This window comes from Solanum tuberosum, unplaced genomic scaffold, assembly GCF_000226075.1.
Source record: "Solanum tuberosum cultivar DM 1-3 516 R44 unplaced genomic scaffold, SolTub_3.0 scf00060, whole genome shotgun sequence".
Lineage (NCBI taxonomy): Eukaryota > Viridiplantae > Streptophyta > Magnoliopsida > Solanales > Solanaceae > Solanum > Solanum tuberosum.
The window spans coordinates 1,510,534-1,524,788 of NW_006238985.1; the positions used below are offsets into that span (position 1 = coordinate 1,510,534).

At 34.5% G+C, this 14,255-nt stretch overlaps 1 protein-coding gene across 1 annotated transcript in view; it reads right to left on the bottom strand.

Annotated features, from left to right (window-relative positions):
- Positions 1-11,728, bottom strand: part of LOC102577776 (importin subunit alpha-4) — a 17,045-nt gene extending 5,317 nt beyond the window's left edge. Inside the window, exons 1-8 of the mRNA XM_006344722.2 lie at positions 11,393-11,728; positions 8,665-8,761; positions 8,496-8,587; positions 8,265-8,396; positions 6,907-7,092; positions 6,610-6,773; positions 6,364-6,442; positions 5,841-5,969 (exon numbers count right to left, since the gene is read on the bottom strand). Coding sequence (XP_006344784.1) covers positions 5,841-5,969; positions 6,364-6,442; positions 6,610-6,773; positions 6,907-7,092; positions 8,265-8,396; positions 8,496-8,587; positions 8,665-8,761; positions 11,393-11,611 — 1,098 coding nt within the window. The 5' untranslated portion in view covers positions 11,612-11,728. The remainder of the gene's footprint in view (positions 1-5,840; positions 5,970-6,363; positions 6,443-6,609; positions 6,774-6,906; positions 7,093-8,264; positions 8,397-8,495; positions 8,588-8,664; positions 8,762-11,392) is intronic.
- Between the last annotated feature and the right edge of the window lie 2,527 nt (positions 11,729-14,255).

Here is a 14,255-nt window from a genome sequence, read left to right on the forward strand (position 1 = left end):
ACGAGAAATGCAAGTTCAACGTGAGAAGATTGTCCGTACTATGTTGGAGGATTATATTAAAGAGTAGTAAACCAAAAACTATGTTTGATTTTATTTTTTCATTGAGTTAAAACTTGATCAATAAATATTGTATCTTTTAAGAATATCTTTGTGATATTGTATTATGCGATTTTATAAACTTGTGCTTATTTGATAAGAGTGTAAAAAGAATTGGGAAATTTTAATAGTTTTGCAATTTATGGAGTTTTTATGTTAATGAGAAAACATACAACATAAAAAATTCAAATTGCATGTAAAAACAAAACTTCAACTTTATCTCATGATTTTGAATCATGATTTCATATCGCATGGCCAAACGAGCCTTAGTGTCATATGAGAAATTATGAAAGCAGGTGAAGTAAAGAAATAAAAACAAACAATATTAAAATTAAAAAGAATTTTAAGAAATTAAAAATGATAAAAATAAAAAGTAAATTAAAAATTTGTGTAACGTTCTATGTCTTACTAGCTAAAATAAAAATATACTCTACTCGGTCAAACACACATTAAACTTAGTAATTACACTTAATTACATCTAAATTCAATTCGCTTTTCAATAAGATCCTTGCCAATATCACGTCGTTGATTTTTCTAATTACTCGGCGATTTCCCCCCACCGCATGCGCGTGTCACCGGCAGCAACCACCGTCGGCGGCAACTTCATCACGACCTCCTTGATCCTCTTGGAATCGGTAAACATGTCCTTTTAACTCAGTGCAAATTGGATTATTCTAGAATCCAAAGTTTATTGGCGACTCTATTGCTTTTAGTAGTTGTTGTAATTCTGCTTTCTATTTTTGCTGGTATTTTCTGTTTCTTTGTACTTGAAGGTCTGATCGGAGACTATGTTGCTCCAGAAGTAGTTGATAGTTCGCAATTATATTTAATTTACCCGAATTTTATGTTTTTATTTAATTAATCACTGTTTGGTTTGCTCCAGAAGTAGTTCTCTTGCTAATCTGAATCAGTGATGATCCTTGTATAGGCGATGACTGGTTTCTGCAGTATCACACTAGCAACAAGATAGGTCTAGAATTGCCATTTTGCATTTCCATTTGTTTCTTTGTTTCGGTGAATTTGGATCTTTTTGCTCTAGAATCATGTCCTGGTGGTGACTGTATTGCTCTAGGAGCAGTTGTGAATAAGCTTTTCTGGTCATTTTTTTTTTCTGTTTCATGAATTTCGTTCTTTGTGCTCCATATACATGGCAGTATCTGATCTAGGATTTGGAGGCTATGGGTTCTAAGTTGGAGCGTTCGTGTATTTCCAAAAAGGGAACCCTATGTACGTTACCTTGAAAAAGAAAAGATTATAGAACCATATGTAAAAGAACAAAAAGAAATGTAGACTGTGGGACTCTAACTCATGTCTAATAACTTAATATCATTCGCATAGGACTTTCACGACTAAACAGAAATGCTTATCGTTGCTGGTTCACATTTCAAACTTTGATAATTTGTCAGCTTTTAGTAGGCTTTACAATATTTATACACAGCCCATACTAGAACCAGTGGGTTTGGTGAAACCTAGTCCTATTGAACTGGGTTCACCACTGAAATGTAGTCTGATTGGCGAATGTTTTTCGATAGAAATATTGTGTAATTTTCCCATCTTTACTGAACATTTTGTCTTTCTTTATATGTGGTTGTTTACCCTGAATTTATTGTCTGATTGGCGACTATGTTGCCACAGGAGCACGAATTACTTGTAGATTCACATTATAACATTGTTTTTGGAGTAGTCCCATTTCAATTTTGTGCTATTTGTGAGTTCTGCAGCTTGGGTTGGCCAAGGATTCTTGCAGAGCAATAATAAAAATGATATCGTGAGTTAGGTGATTCTTTCCTATCTGCCTAAGTCTTGGTAGGTAGAGTTACTCGGTATATGTGCTGGTGAGTGGTGAGAGATGGTAGGTGGAGTAGTTGAGGTGAAGGCAAGATAACTGACACAACCATTATAAAAAGAATATCATCATGAGTTGAGCTGAATGCATGGTTGGCTAGTTAAGTTATCTGCTATTAGGATGTGCTGTGGGCGGGATGATACCAACATAAAGAATCATCTAAATATTAATTCCATACAAGCTAAGGTAGGCTATGAAAATCCTCTATGTCAATTCTGTTCTATTTGGCCCCTTTTCATTCCAATACCTCAAAATAATTGATTCATGTAGCCGACCCTAGCTTGTGTGGGACTAAGGCATAGAAGCAGTTGTTATTGTTAGGAAAACTACAGAAATTTCAAAATTGAAGGTTCTCTAAATCTACATTGACATAAGAATTTCCTTGAACTAGAAGGAGTCTAAGCTAGTTATATCACTTATATAAGACATATTCTTTCATTATATTTTATTTCTAGCTAACAAGCATTGGTTCCATGAAACTTACTATTATGGACATAATTTCGTTTACGTGATTTAGGTCTACACATGTCTTATTAGTACCGTCAGTTATCAACCTGAGTAATCTGGATAAAACTGCATCCTTTCTGTTGTTAGAAGATAAAATTGTACACTTCTGTCCATTGTAACCCTAAGAGGACGGTCTCATGCTGACCATTAACTTTGAGCATTAATTCTTGTTCCTATTAAGTTTGTCTTTGGATGCGTCAGATTTTCTGGTTGTTAGTGTTTTGTGATCATTGTCCAATCTCTTCCTTACAATTGCTTATTGTTTTTGTAATGTAATTGTTAGCCTAATCACTTTTGTCAATTTTGCAGGTACAATTCTATTTCTTTGGTAATGAATAGACCCAAAGGATACTAACTGCTGCTTTAACCTCAAAGTCAGCATCTATTACATGAAAAAGGGCATACAGGTCAACAATGAAGCGTTTTGTTTATATTGATGATGATGATTTGTCAAACAATATTTACTGTGACAACCGGATCTCAAACAGAAAATATACTGTATGGAATTTTCTTCCAAAGAACTTGTGGGAACAATTCAGGTAACTTTCTTAATTTGTTACATAGAAGTTCTGCATTCTATATTAGATTGAACTTGCAGCTTTGAGATATTTCCATTTTGGTTTTGTCACGAATGTTTTGCTATCAATAACGATTAGGCTATCACAAAATTCATTTTATCCTCAGTACACAAAACACAATTTCTTGAGGGCGGACATAAATTCTCTTATTTTACTTTTCTGCTTTACTTTTCCGTTTTGGATAAAGGGCCCTGGCTAATGTAGAAAATTTAGAGGCAACATACTAAGTTGAGATGGATAGAACAAGATGATGAGGGGCTTCTCATCGGGGAGAAGAGGGATGGGAGAGTCTGATATAGAGGGAGATGATGGTCTCATAAGAGATGGGGGGCTAGGAGTAACTTTACTTTCAATTGGCACTCTTGGGGTAGTTGTTGTGTATATTCATCCTAGAGGAAAATTACATTATGGAGAAGTATAAAACTGTGAAACTTGGAGTAGCGAAGACTAGATGTTCCATGTGTGTATGAAAGGGGATCATGAGGGAAACAAGTTCTTAAAGCATATTGATTGCACGTAGAGGCGTATGCAGGAGGGGGTCCCCAGGTTCACGTGAACCCATGCTCCCCTCCCGAAATCATATATAGTAGTGTTATATATTTTAATTTTTTGTTAAATATAAATGTGTGAACCCATACTTGAAGTATCATATAATGCGACGATGATTGGGTGCACCTCTCAGTGAGGTTAGGAATTTGACTTTTATATCTATCTTGTTTTATTTTTCTTTCTAAAATTTGGTAACATCTCTCTAAGTGGTTATTGATAGCACTTTTTGTCGTTTTAATTTATTAAGCATTTCAATTTTGGAACTATAATTTAAAATTTTAACCGGTTTAAATGATAAGAACATAAATGTCAAACCGATTAGATCCACATTTTCATAATAGTGTACTCATCCCAAAATCCTGGATACACCTCTGGACTCATTCACTTGCACGGTGGAAAAGGGCAATTGTTAGTTTTGGAATGATGTGTGATGTGAAGGAACTATCTTACAGGAGGCAACACCTTGGGCATCAGGGGTGGAAAGCTATAAGAAAGTTTTGGCGTTTGATTATTTGATGAGGATAGTGGGGATTGTATATAATTTATATGACGCACTAATTTACTACTAAAACTTATCACTAATTTGAAGATCCTTATATACTTTGCATCCCTTAAGTTCTAGGTAGAGAGACCAACTTGAGTTTGTTTATTTTAGCAACAAAGAAAAAAAATAAACGATCACTGAGTTATCGTTGGTAAACTTGCCGCAGAAAAGTCTGTCGATGAAATCTTATTATCATGTTGGAATGTTGTGCAATAACAATGGTCGGAGTAGTGGTCCGGAAGAAGTGGTGCTGTGAGAATGATGGAAATAAGGCGTATTGTCGATGGAATGGTCATTGCCAAAGAGGTGGTATAGCCAATTGGGTCACCATAAATAAGCTTGCTGCTGCAAGAATAGTCAATGGAAAGAGATGTAGTGCTGCCGGAATGATCACCATGAATAGCTACAAAAAAAAGAAGAAAGTATAATATAAATGAAAATAAAGACAAACTTTGCAACAGTTGGAGGTGGATGGAGCTATCATCAAGGACCCTGATACTATTAAGGAGGCAGTGCAGAAATTTTATGAAGGCCTTTATAAGGAGACTGAGCAGTGGAGTCTTGGTTTGAGACTTCATGATGTATCTAGGATTACTGAAGAAGAACAAATATGGCTTTAGAGGTCTTAGAAGGAAGAAGGAATAATGTAATGCCTCAACCAGTGTGTTATGGAGAAGGCATCATTAACACCATTCAGGTTTTCCATTCCAATCAAACTTTCGAGAAGAGTTTTAATGCAACTTTCATTGCCTTGATTCCTAAGAAACCAGGAGCCTCTAGTTGCACATCAAGCAGTTCTGACTCAGGACAACCTTATGAAAAGGGGAAGGCAGTTATGCTCCAGATGTTTTTTTTGTGAAGCTGAAACAGAGACAGTAAACCATCTTTTTTTACACTGTAAAGTGACTGAAAAATTATGGCAATGGTTCATTAATCTCAGGGGTATTAGATGGGCCATGCCAAGACATACTGTAGAAGCTCTAGCATGTTGGAATAGGGATGGAAATCAATCAGGACACAAGGAGAGATGGAAGATTGTCCCTGCATGCATCTGGTGGACAATTTGGAAGGAGAGAAATCAGAGATGTTTTGAGAACAAGAGCATTTCCTTCCAAAGTATGAAGATGAACTGTCTAGCAACATTCTACTTTTGGTGTATTCAATCTGTACCTAAGGATATAGGGGACATCACTCTGTTTTTAGATAGTCTATAATGGATATAGGTGATAGATTTGTTTTGGATGTTCCTTCATATTTTTGATGTAACTACTTAGGAGCACACTATTGGTGTACTTCCTTCTGTTTATAATACCAGTTAACTTTCTCAAAAAAATATAAGGTTTGAGTACAACCCATGTACTTTTGTGATATAATACATCGTTACCATTTTCAAAAAATAAATATAGAACTACAATTTAAATAAAACAGAAGTACAGAGCAAGAATTCACGACTATGCCTAGCATCAACAAAACAATAACACACAGCTTGACAGCCAGAGTGTGGAAACAAAGAGAGGAGCAAGACAATAATTAGCATTAAGCACAGAGTACTTCTTCAATCCCAAAAGTTTACTTAGCTTCCGTGCAAACAACTTAAAGACAACATTTATTTATTTTTTGAAACTGAACTTAAAAACAACATTTGATGTAGAAATGCAAACTACTCCAAGCTGGCAGCAGACTAATAAAATCAGAAGCACTTGAGTGAATGAAGATATACCTGTATTTGGGCTCTGTTTCCAGCAGTGATATTAGAGATTGTCCAACATGCTTCCTTCTTGATGCTTTTCTTGTGATTTTGAGTTAACAATTGATACAGACATGGTAAGACTTGGTTGTCAATCACAAACTGAAATATAAATACCAGTAAGTCATGTGAAAATAGAACGAAAGATAGAGGAAAGAGGAACACTTAAATCCATATCCAAGTAGCAGCATAGGTGTTATTAGCAGAATTTCCCATTTTTTCTAATTATAAAGAATATTTACACAACTTCATCCTGAAAGACAAAGCACCATAATAAATTTCTGGCGATGTGTTACTCAAAAGTTTTGTTTTGCTCAATAAACAGATCCACATGATGCTAAACATGGATAACATAATCAACTGGATAACAATTTTCGTATCATTTAGATTTTCAATGTGGAGATGGAGTGACCTGAAAGACAGAGTGCAAAGATAATTTGAACACAATAAAGTAACATCACAGCATTGATTCGGACAGAGGATGACGTCGCATTACCTGTGTTTGAGCATCATCACCAGTAACAATATTTCCCGCAGTTCGGAGAGCAGGTATGAGAACAGTAGGCGATGGATGACTTCATAGGACAAGGAGGGAAAAAGGCAAGGTTAGCATCAAATCAGCTGGAATTTTATGAAAATGCAAGTATAAAGTTGGATGTCAAAGAGCAATCTCCAACCCCTAAATGCATTATACTTACTAATTTAAAGCAAAACAATGATTGTAGAGATAATTGGAACTTACAGAAGAAGCTCCACTAGTCGTGGACAGACACCTGCATCAATTACAGCCTGAATCTTATCATTTGGTCCATCAGATAAATAAGAAAGAGCCCAGCAAGCATCTGTCAAAACTTCTTCATCATTCATGTGGATAAGTTGTTGAAGAACCGGTAATGCAGGCTTGACCTATAAAATATACTCTCAGATAATTATTTCTGAAATAAAATTTTACCTATCTAGATAGATCCGGAAACAGCACAATATCGAAAGATACAAAAATGCTGTCATTAATAAGGAAGCATAATTTAAGTCCACTTACTGCCTCAAATGGTGTTGGCGGTTTGCCTCGACAAAAGTTGGAGAGAGTCCATGTTGCATTTCTTAGCATTGAAAGCTTTGAGTGTTCATTCAACTGAGCTAGCAATGGCATCAGCGCACCCTGACTTAGAACAAGATCTCTACAACTTGGGGAATCACCGGCAACATTGCCCAAAGCCCAGATTGCCTGTTCAGTAAATTGGTGTAAAGATAAAACTGTTGTCAGAATTTTAAGGAAGAGCCAAAAAATTATTAAAAACTAATGTTTACTTTGTCAAGGGACTTGCACTTTTTTTAGAAGTTTGGACACATGATTCTTTGAAGACAACACAGCATCACCAACACAAATTGCAGAAGCAAAATCTGGAAAAATTTCAGACCTATATTCATACAACAATTAATACCGCTAGTGATAGCATCTATGGTGACAATACTTCCATTAAAGGACTAGGATGAAGCTTTGAAAGTTAAGGATATGCAAGACAAGGTTGATGAGCTTCAATTGGAAATCAAGAAGATGCTTATTGTGGAACAATTGCCCATGAATTATGGCGAGAAATGGGCCCACATGGAGAACAAGAAAGGACCTGAAAATCATGCCCATATAGAGTCAAAAGGAGTTAAACCTCGCTCCAGTGCTTAAGCATGCCTTTGACAACACTGAAGCAACCTGAAGCTTATCGAGTGGTATCAGTCTGTTAGAGCAATAACCTCTGTGCTATCAGCTAGGCTTTCACGAACTCCTTCACAATGACACTATACAACTCACTAATCCTTTAGCAAAGTGCAAAATGCATCCCGCAATTGCAACACAATGCCCTATCTACTTGGAACTTTAAATTTAGTTATCCAAATTATTATCTTTTGTTTCACATCTTCATTGCTTTTTTTGTCTCTATGTGCAACTGCACATCAAGAAAAATGTTATCCATTTAATCATTTCTTCATTATTCTACTATTTTAAGCAAAATCAAATCTAACGTACAGAATAATTGTTTTCCTTATCAAGTTTCTTGAAGCTATGTTGCTCAGACTCTTCAAAAATGCCGACGAGCGCGTGTTGGATCCTCCAAAATAGTGTATTTTTGAAGAATCCAACACAGGTGCGGCAACATTTTTGGAGAGTCCGAGCAACTTAATCTTGAAGTATATTGACTTTAATTTAAAGAAGCTCAACAACTGAATTATGTTTTAGGTTACATAACAAATTGCAAAGTCATTCCTGTTCCACAAACCGAAGATATCTGTGCAACACGTGACATAGTTTAAACTCTAACGCTCAACAGGAGAATATTGAAATTCACGTCCAACAATCGGGTGCATAAATAAGAATAAGATGAAATAACAAAACAAGATTACCTGTTCACGGACATCATCACTGGTTGAGCTAAGAAGTTGTACAAACATAGGAACAGCTCCATGGTCAATCACAACACGAGTATGTTCTGATGTTCCAGATGCAACATTTGTCAACGCCCAGGCAGCTTCAAACTTCAGACATAGGAAAGATCAAGGCAAATTTAAGATGGTTGCTGCATCCTGAGTAAAGGCAACATAACAGGGAAAGAAGGAAAGAGTAGGTACACTTACTTGAAGCTGAGGTAAGTCCTGCCGTCCGAGGAATTCTACAAATCGAGGGATAACGCCAGCTTTAATTACCTCATCAATTGGAGGGCTGCGCTCTACAGTTAACAAAACTATTGTCAATAGCAAAAAAATTAAGAAATCTAAACCCAAAAACTACAGAACAAAGAAATACCAATTGATAAGAGCTTCCTGAAATGTGTAGTTGCTTCGATTTGCGCCGCAGGATCTTCTGACCATACTCCTTGGACCATAATAGGAATACTTTCCAGCTGTAAGAAAACACAAAAAGATATTAGAAGTGGACCTAGATTATAGTAAAAAAATTTGGGGAAGGAAAGGATGAGAGTGTCATCTTTAGTGGGCGTTTCACCATGAAAACCAAATATTATTCACTTTATTGGGAATTTTAAAGTTGAAGTTTGAGTTGTATTTGGTCATACTTTTTGCAAAAGAATATTTAGAATTTGAATGTACTTTCTCTAAATATGATTTATACCCCCAAATTTCTAAAAACTAGCAAAATCACCCAACTTGACTAATTTAACTGAGACATACAATCAAATTCATATCATAATAGATAGTCACATAATGTCATAGATTAGATCTCATATACGAGCTACTACATACTATTACAAATATTTTCACTTTATCTAGAATTTTTTAAATTGAAATTAAAGTTGTGTTTGGTTATAATTTTTGCAAATAATATTTGGTTGTTTGCATGTACTTTTCCTTAAAAAACATGAAGTAAAATTTAAATGGGGTCATTTTTATAAAATAAAAAAAAATAGAGTAAAATTTGAAAAAGGAAAATAGTGAAAGTGAAAGCAGGGTTTTGGGTGTTCTCCAAATTCCAAATACAACTTCATGTTGGGCAAGAGGTGCTTTCAAAGCAACTATTGTTTCTGTCTGTCCGTACACACCAAATTTTATATTTATGATTGTGCTTATGCTAGCATCATTCATCTTTTGTTCTCATCTCTTCTTTCTACAATACCTTGGTCCTATTTCCTCATTAGGCTGCGGAACTATTACTGAAATTTGAAACTAAGTTTTATATTGAAATGCATGGCTGTACTGATATTGAAAGTTAAAAACAATGTTTTAACTTTTATTTAGTATGTTCAGATTTTAAGTTCTTGACCTTCCTTAAGTTAAAAACAATGTTTTAAAGCAAAAAGCACAAATAACCAACAAGGTTCACAAGGCTTGAAGCAAAAGGTGAAAAGTATAGTGCACCCTTCTTTTGAAGTGAAGTGTACAATTTACAAAAAGTTAAAAAAAGATCAAACTATGAATATAGTACTATAATAATGAAATTGCAAATAAAATAACTAATTTCAGCATCCATTGTACAATAACACTGATATTAATCCAACTCCTTAAAGTTGAGACTCAAAGAATCAACTGCCTATCATTTGGAACTCTTTGCTCGTCATTGTTTGAAAGATCACTCCTTTGAAGCACATATAACCTCTTGCTTTGCATCACTTTAAGCAGTGGATGGATAAAAAATGTAATCACTTGGTTAATTTTAATGAATTTCTGAATATAAAGAGTTTTATCCTAATTATGTTGAAAAACTTTCACACTTTCTAACCCATATGACATTTATTTTGATGAAGCACACACCTTGTTTGAAGTGTGAGCGTCACTTCTCATCAAAGAAAATAACATTATCAAACTGAGTTTTGCTTTTCGGTTTTCATGGCTGTTATTCATTTTTGGATGAAATAAGAATATTGAAAAATGAATAACATGTCCATAATTGATCTGGGGAATAATCAATTATGGACAGGTTATTCATTAAATAATTACAGACATATTAACCCAAGATTTCAACTCGTCTTATTCACACTTACAAAAAATGTCATATACAAAGAAAGATGTGAAATAAATGTGAAAACATGAACTCAATTACAAAAAGAGAAGTTAGCTCTAATTATGAATATCTGAGATCACAAAGGACTTACCGAGAAGTAGTTTCGTTGATTTGTTTAAAATTATTGTGGAACACTATTTGTAAAGTATGGGTTTCCTTTTAAGCTCTTGCTAAGTTTAGTCAGTGTGCCGTTCCAACATCATTGCTACTTTCTTTTTTCCTTTTTTTGATAACCATGGTGTCCGGACCAACTTGCATGCACCTCAACTAATTCACAAGATACATGCCACCTCCCACCAGCCATAGGTACCAAGTATCACTGCTACTTACTAACCTACTCGGTCTACCACTCGCTCAATTTGATCAGCATATTGAAATTTGGCAAATATTTTAACATTTTTTTAATAAATGAAGAGATATTTTCATCGATTTCATACTAGGATGGTGCAAAAATATATACAAGTGATTGTGTGTGGCATCCACCATATAACACTGTCCTTATAACCTATAAATACTAGCATTCTCTCTTTACACCCACAGAATTGAGTTTTCAAATTACAAATTAATTAGTTATGTATAAGATTTCATTTGTCGATCCCGATGGTAATCAAAGGCTGCACAGTTTTAAAAAAGTATTTTTAGCGGAGCAAGTCAGCACCTACTTCTCTGCAGTGCCAAAAAAGAGGAGTATAATCAAAGTTGAAATATCTGGTGTTTCTTGCTTATTGCTAAAATATTTCCAAGCAATTAATCAGGATCTCAATAATTAACACATAAATAAAAGTTGGACTATTAAGTGTAGTCAAACTTCAGCAAAAAAAAAAAATTAAAAATCAAAGTTCCATTAATTCACTTCAAAATACCTAAATTAGTCGAAAGATAAAAGCAAAAGACAAACTTTAATCGACCAATCAAATCAAGAATCACCCCATCGTTAAGATCAATAACAAAGTAAACAAAACCCATTAAAATCTCAAAAGGGTATATAAAAATCGGTATAAAGAGTTAAAAAAATTACCCTTTTCTCAATAGCATCAGGGGTTTGAGTGGCATCGGGTAACTGCTGAGAGTGAAGAAGAAGACCCTCTCTGCGTTTCTTGAGAAGATTGTCTTCTCGCTTATTCTTCCTGATCTCAACCAAATTGTCCTCTCTCCTTCTACGAGCTTCATCTGCATCAACCCCAATTTTGTAAGATTTCTTGCGAACTTCAGTTCGATTGCTGGGTCGAAGAGACATTTTTTTGTGGGAAATTGAGGGGACAATGCCTCTCCCTCTCCCTCCCTGTAGACAAAGAAAAAAAGCGGAGACTGGAAAAGTGAGAAGAAGAGAAAAGCTTCAGAGAGGGTGAAATTGAAGAATATAAAAGGGTAGAAAAAGTAGAATTCTTACTTTGGTATTCTTGTTTTTTGCTTTAAAGACACGTTAAGGAAAATTACAGGCTAATTTTTGGTCTTTGTTTAAGACTTTGGGAGTTCCTAAGTCCTATTATATTAAAAATCTCTCTCAAACTCACACCAAAGAGATAATTAATCTCTCTATTATACTATAAAGGGAAAAAGGACAAATATACCCCCGAACTTTCAAAAATGGTATACGAATACCCTTCGTTATACTATTGAGACACTAGAGCTCCTGCCGTCCAAAAAGTGGAGCACTTATATCCTTCACACTGACGGATGGACGCGTAGCGTCATCCTATGCCTCTACCCGATTTTAACCCAAAAATAAAGAACCCACCCGGATTAATGAAAAACCCGCCCAAATATTATATACCCACCCACTTACTAACATCCTAATAATATACCCAAATCAAAATCTCCCAAATTCTCGATCAATTCTATGGAGCCTCTGCCGCTAGTGACAGCGACGTAATTAGTATGAAGAACATCATCATCTAATCAAATACTAAACTTCAGTTTCCTCTTCTTCTTCCAAACAAAAAAATATCGTTTCTTCTAGTTTCCAACTTCAGATTCGCTTGCTCAAGTGCTTATTCAATTCATTACATACTCACCTCTTCTTCTACAAATACACATTGTAAGCACACACAAATAATTCGAGAGTGGGACGACAAAATCGAAAAGCCCATCTAAAACATCTATGACGTACACCTCTACTTCTATTTAGTAAACCTCATATTTTAGGGCTTCTATCCTACAGTGGCTTCTGTAGTTCAGTAGCAATAATATGCGTAAGATGAAGTGGAAGAGTTTGTTAAATTTGTAGGAAAAGGAAAGGGGATGAGTGTTTCAAAGAGCTTTCCGATGGCTTCTGGTCATTTCTCCATTTCCTTTTTTTTTTCCTTCCAATTGTGTAATGAGTTTCTTAGTGTGACATCTGATTTGAGCTCTAAATCTTGTTGAAATTTTCTTATGTGTTGTAGTATTGAGGTTTTAATTTTGATATGTGGTGATTGATTGATAAAGAGTTTTTGTGACATGTTTATGTGTAAAGGTTTTATATTTTCAGCTTATTTAGTGTAAATTTGAAAATAAATTTGATAGATAGTGTAATGGATTTCTCTAGCAAATGATTTTTCCATCATGGATGAGATCTTGATTATTGAGAATGGAGAAGAGATGATGACGGGATTGAGGGATTTGCTTCAGAAATGTACTCCACAGATGTTTTAGATTGGGTCGGAATTTTTAATTCGGGTCAGGTAAATAGATAGTTGAGTGGGTTTTTAGTTTTGTAGGTGAAAGTTAAAACAAAATAAAATAGGGTAAATTTTTAAGATGTCGCCACGTGTCTCTCCGTTTAGTGTAAGGATATACATGATCCAAAAATATGACGGTAAGGGTATATATAACCTCAAAGTATAACGAAGGGTATTTGTATACCATTTTTGAAAGTTCGGGGGTATATTTGTCCTTTTTCCCTACTATAAATATAAAAATAGGTCATGATTTATATTAGGGAAAATTGTATATAATAGCAAACTATTAATTCAAATTAAATGCTATAAATATACTTTGATTTAATTGTACCCTATAACAAACTATTGTTATTTTCGCCACTCTCCCTGGTGGAATCTCGCTCGCCATTCTCGTTTGGTGGCAGTCTCGCTCGCATCTCTCGCTTTTATACAAACACAAATGTATAAAATGTGTTTGTGTTTGTATAAAGCGAGAGAAAATTGTATATATACATATATTTTCATTCCCCTCTCCCAGATCTCACTCGCTCACTCGCCTCTCTCACTTTATACAAAAAACACAAATTGTATAAAATGTCTTTGTGTTTGTATAAAGCGAGAGAAAATCTCGCCTCTCTCGCTTATACAAACAGAAACAAAATGTATAAATTGCGCTTTTGTTTGTATAAAGCGAGAGAAAATTGTATATACACATGCAAATACATATATCTTCGTCCTATACACTTATAATTATACAATACAAATATTTCCCTGCCCAGTTTTCTTTTGCCTTTCTCTCTTTCTCGTTTTATACATACACAAATTATACAATTGATCTTTTATATACAATTGTTTTCTTTTGTATATGTATAACGAATTATACAACTGCCTTCTTTGTATATGTATAGCGAATTATACAACTGTTTTTTTGTATATGTATAGCGAATTATACATATATATCGCAATTATGCAAACTTTGCTATAGCATACAAATATGAATTTTGTATTTGCTATATGTGAAAGTTGCTCTTTATATTATTACCCCTTTTTAAATTGTTTTTGATAAATATTATTATACATTTTATATACAAATTTATACATTATTATAACACTTTGTTTGGATGATTGTTACGTATTGTTTCATAATATATTGTATTGTATTGTTTTAATGAATACAATGTTCGGATAGGTTGTATTGTTTTCCGTCGTTACGTAATTTCACAAATCCATAATTTGAATGAT